General features: G+C 38.8%; 1 protein-coding gene across 1 annotated transcript; it reads left to right on the forward strand.

Moving 5' to 3' along the window:
- OR1S1 (olfactory receptor family 1 subfamily S member 1) lies at positions 1–3,687 on the forward strand. Its single transcript, XM_055293776.2, has 2 exons — positions 1–118; positions 2,331–3,687. The coding sequence occupies exon 2, from the start codon at positions 2,388–2,390 to the stop codon at positions 3,324–3,326; it is 939 nt and encodes a 312-aa protein (XP_055149751.2). The 5' UTR covers positions 1–118; positions 2,331–2,387; the 3' UTR covers positions 3,327–3,687.
- Positions 3,688–5,013: the final 1,326 nt, after the last annotated feature.

A 5,013-nucleotide genomic window follows, 5' to 3' on the forward strand; every position in this document is an offset into this window, starting at 1 on the left:
AGTAACTTCCTGAGATTTTTACCATCATTCAGAGGTGAATCTCTTCAGAATCCAGCATTGGTCTTGACCAGCTAGGCAGCCACCTTAAGAATTCAGAACAATTTGTGCAGGACTACTGGTAAGTGGAAAGGTAGAACAGAAAGGAGAGATCAGAGATTGTCACTCAGAAACATACAGTTCCCTCTCTAGTCAAGCCCAAACTAGCTCAGGGCTTGATAACCACAGGCCGGTCTGTATCTTCAATATAGGTGACTGCCAGTTATTTAGCTCATTTCAGTTTTGTTGTGGATTCTCCCTTCTGCATGTGTTTTTTCTTGTCTCTGATTTGTAAGCCAAGCTTTTCAGGAGGAAAGAAACTTCAGATCTCTGCTTCAATCTCTAATGACTTTCAGTTTTCAGGAATTTCAGAGATGAAGATTTTCTCTTTTCTGGCATCTGAATGGAAAGAAAATCTTTGAGAGACAAGTGATTTTGGAGATAGGTAGAAGAGAGGGATGAAATGAGAGGGAGACAATGTTAGGAGAGTAGAAAGAGGGACCAATGTCTCTTTGTTCCCAAGCTGATATTATTTCCAATAAATCACAAGGAAAATCGTACTAGTTCCAATCTCTCTTCTCTACTCCTAGATAACACCTTGTGAGATCTGTTTACCTTTCTGGCCACTTAAGGTTTTAAAAATGTTTAACTTTGATACTGAAGACCCATTTCCAGGTATTAAAAAACCAAGTCCAGCCCAATTTTAAACTTCAGCTTCACTGTCAATTCAAAGCATGGGTCCTCCCTTGTGAGCTCAGATCTGATGTGTAGCTTGGGTTGTACAGCGGAAGGGTGGGAGCACATGTTCTTCCCTTGCACTTTGGCCTCTCTTCCCACAAACCCGTTGTTGTTACTATTGTTGTTGTTGTTTTAGTCATTTTGGTCTTTCCTTCTTTTTCAGTTTTATCAGGTCAAGGAGGAAGAACGGGGACGGGAAAAAGGGCAAAAGTGTTCATATCTGTTGCCATAGATACTAGCAGCTGGTGCCTTATATGTGGCAGGTCTGGTGTCTCTTGAGACCATTTTGGGGTTCGTCAGGGGCTCCCTTTTGGGACTGCCTCATTATGCGGTTCCCTGACAAGGACAATGAATTACGTCCCTGATCTCTTTAAGATGTCTCTTTCATAAGAGAGCCACCTCCAGGTTTCTTACTGCTGCAGCCTTCTCTGCCCTGATAGGCTGTTTCTGGATTGGAATCTCAACAAGGTGACTTGACTCCGATGACCTCCTATAGCATCACGTGTCCTATGGGAAATTCACATATTTATGCCATGTCATGGGTGAAAATGCAGATTGCCCTACTAACCACCATCTTTTCCCTCTACCCTCACCATCTTTTCCCTCTACCCCTGCCATCGTGGCCTGATCCAGTGAGCCCCTCACCTTTAGAAGGAAGAGGCAAACAGAAGTCTTTAAGAGTATGTGTGCCCCCTAAATTTTCTTGAGGCTAATATGTAGCCACAGATGAAGTAAAACCCTGGTTGCTCCTTCTTGTACTTATTCTCCAAAAGCACTTGTTTTGGAGTTCTCCCCTGGCGTTAGTGGGATGAAGCACCCACACAATGGTGTACACTGCCATAGTGATTCCTAACCCTCAGTTGTGTTTACTTCCCCAAACTCTACACTTTTCACGAGACTTGAAATTTCTGTTTTCTTAGATTTAAAGGATAAAGGTGGTTTGGCGAACAGTTTGGTCTTTTTTTTTTTTTTTGAGACGGAATCTCGCTTTGTCACCCAGGCTGGAGTGCAGTGGCACGATCTCGGCTCACTGCAAGCTCCGCCTCCGGGGTTCACGCCATTCTCCTGCCTCGGCCTCTCCGAGTGGCTGGGACTACAGGCGCCCGCCACCAAGCCCAGCTAATTTTTTTGTATTTTTAGTAGAGACGGGGTTTCACTGTGGTCTTGATCTCCTGACCTCGTGATCCGCCCACCTTGGCCTCCCAAAGTGCTGGGATTACAAGCGTGAGCCACCGCGCCCAGCCAAGTTTGGTCATTTTTAAGTTAATTCTGCAGGTGTATATAGCATGTTTAGAATATAGGGTATACCTCATCTATGATCCTCAGTTTGGGGGATTTAGAACCAACTGGAAAAATCACATTCAGAATCCTGTTAGAGTTTAAAATACTTTCTTTGAGAAGTTTGGCCATGTCCTGTCTTTTTCTAAGGCATTTTCCAAATCTCTGCACTGCTGAAATACTTCCTTATTAAGTAGCACTTCCACTTAATAAGCAGAAGAAACTTTATTCAAGTGCCTTACTGCAAAAATGGCTGCAGCCAAATGATACCATGTTAGGTTTTCTTGTAGAAATATGAAGACTTTTGTGTTCCTTTCTTCAGAACGGCAGAAATAATGCATCAGGGAAACCAAACCATCGTTGCTGAATTCATTCTTCTGGGATTTTTCAACCAGGATGAGCATCAAAACCTCCTCTTTGTGCTTTTCCTGGGTATGTACCTGGTCACTGTGGTTGGGAATGGGCTCATCATTCTGGCTATCAGCTTGCATACATACCTTCACACCCCCATGTATTTCTTCCTTGCCAATCTATCCTTTGCTGATATTTCCTCCATTTCCAACTCAGTTCCCAAAATGCTGGTGAATATTCAAACCAAGAGTCAATCCATCTCTTATGAGAGCTGCATCACACAGATGTACTTTTCTATTGTGTTTGTCGTCACTGACAATTTGCTCTTGGGGACCATGGCCTACGACCGCTTTGTGGCGATCTGCCACCCTCTGAACTATACAACTCTCATGCGTCCCAGGTTCTGCATTTTGCTCACAGTCATCTCATGGCTTCTCAGTAATCTTATTGCTCTGACACACACCCTTCTGCTCATTCAATTGCTCTTCTGTGACCATAACACTCTCCCACACTTCTTCTGTGACTTGGCTCCTCTGCTCAAACTGTCCTGTTCAGACACAATGATCAATGAGCTTGTGTTGTTTATCGTGGGTTTATCAGTTATCATCTTCCCCTTCACACTCATCTTCTTCTCCTATGTCTGCATCATCAGAGCTGTCCTGAGAATATCATCCACACAGGGAAAGTGGAAAGCCTTCTCCACTTGTGGCTCTCACCTGACAGTTGTATTACTGTTCTACGGAACCATTGTAGGCATATACTTTTTCCCCTCCTCCACTCACCCTGAGGACACTGATAAGATTAGTGCTGTCCTATTCACTGTGGTGACACCCATGATGAACCCCTTCATCTACAGCTTGAGGAATAAAGATATGAAAGGTGCCCTGAGAAAGCTCATCAACAGAAAAATTTCTTCCCTTTGATGCCCTGGACATCTACATTCTTTTAGTCCACATAATCAGATAAATGATTCAGCCCAGAGTGTATTGCACAGTTGTGATGGTTCAACTTTTGATGAACTTGCAGATATCTGTTTCCTATTCCAACCTCTAAGGGGGTTGGAGCTTTTCCACTTAGCTCTCGTCTTGGAAAAAAAACCTGTATCCTCCATGGTAAGTCACAAGAATAACACGCATCCTTAGAGAGTCGATTGGTGGTTACCAGGGCCCAGGAGTGGGAAGACGGAGTGGAGGTGATGAGATGTTGATTAATGGGTACAAAAATACAGTTAGATAGAAGAAATAAGACCTATTGTTGGATAAATCATTAGGGGGTTATAGTAAACCATAATCTATTATATATTTCAAAATAGCTAAAGGAGAATAATTCTAATGTTCCCAGCATAAAGAAAAGATAAATGTTTTGAGGTGATGGATATCCCTATCCCCTAATTTGCTTATTACACATTATATGAGTGTATCAAAATATCACGTTACCTAAAAATATGGGGGAAAATGTGTCAATAAAAATACATGTATAATAAATAAAAAATTTATGCATAAAAAATTACTTAAAAAAACCCACATCTCACATCTTAATTGCAATCTATATTACTATAGACTTTGGTATGAATTATTTTTCAAGTTGTAATGTTTATAATTGTAATGTCTCTTCATTTATTTGTTCAAGTCTTCTTATATGTTTTTAACAACATTTTATAGTTTTCTATTTTAAACATACAGATTATTAAGTTGTTCTTGAGTGTCTCATGATGTTTTTTGCTAAAGTAAATTTGTTTACAGATATGTAGGAAAAAGGGTAGAATTTATTTGTTATTATCATATTTCTCTATTAAACTCTTTTGTTAGTATAATAGTTCAAACTTGATGTTCTTTTGCCAGGAGAAAATTAGTAACATCAGCAAAATGATAATTTCAACCTTCATTTTTTAATATTTTGATTCCTTGTTTGTTTTTTCTGGTTTTATTTCATTGACTAGTATCTCCAGCAAAATTCTGTTTTAATGAGGGTTAATAAGCATACCAGTTGGACTTTAAGCTTTATTTTTTTAAAAATATTTAATGTTATTTAAAGTGTATCTTGAATTTCACCAAATGCCTTTATAATATCTATTGAGATTATTAGATTTTTTAAAAAGTGATTAATATGTAATTACTTACATTAATTGACTTTCTAATATTACAGCAGCCTATGCTTTTAACATCTAATTTGGCTATAATGTATTATTCATTTGCTGCACTGTCAAATTTAGCTAAGTAATATTTATGTAATATTTTTACATCTATGGTGAGTCAGATTGGCTAATAGTTGTCCTTTTGGTAATAATATTCTTTCTAAGTTGTTACTATGGATATGATATAATTAATCATAATGAACTTGTTGGTTTACTGAAACTTTTATAAACATGAAATAGTCTTTTTGATCCTATTTAATATTGCTATTATGAATTCCACTATGTCTGATTCTAGTATTGTCGGACCTACTTTTTTGAAAAAGTTAGTACTTGCTTGGCGCTATCTCTGTCGATCCAATTACTTTAAGTACCATAAGTGTATCTCATGTTATGAACATGTATCTGGGTTTTAACACATAATCTGAGCATTTCAGTCTTTTAACAAATAAATCTAAGCAATTCACATATATAAGGTC

Source organism: Symphalangus syndactylus, chromosome 1, assembly GCF_028878055.3.
Source record: "Symphalangus syndactylus isolate Jambi chromosome 1, NHGRI_mSymSyn1-v2.1_pri, whole genome shotgun sequence".
Taxonomy (NCBI): Eukaryota; Metazoa; Chordata; class Mammalia; order Primates; family Hylobatidae; genus Symphalangus; species Symphalangus syndactylus.

Excerpts from the sequence above, each read along its gene's own strand:
- OR1S1 (XM_055293776.2), top strand. The coding sequence starts at position 2,388 with ATGCATCAGGGAAACCAAACCATCGTTGCTGAATTCATTCTTCTGGGA.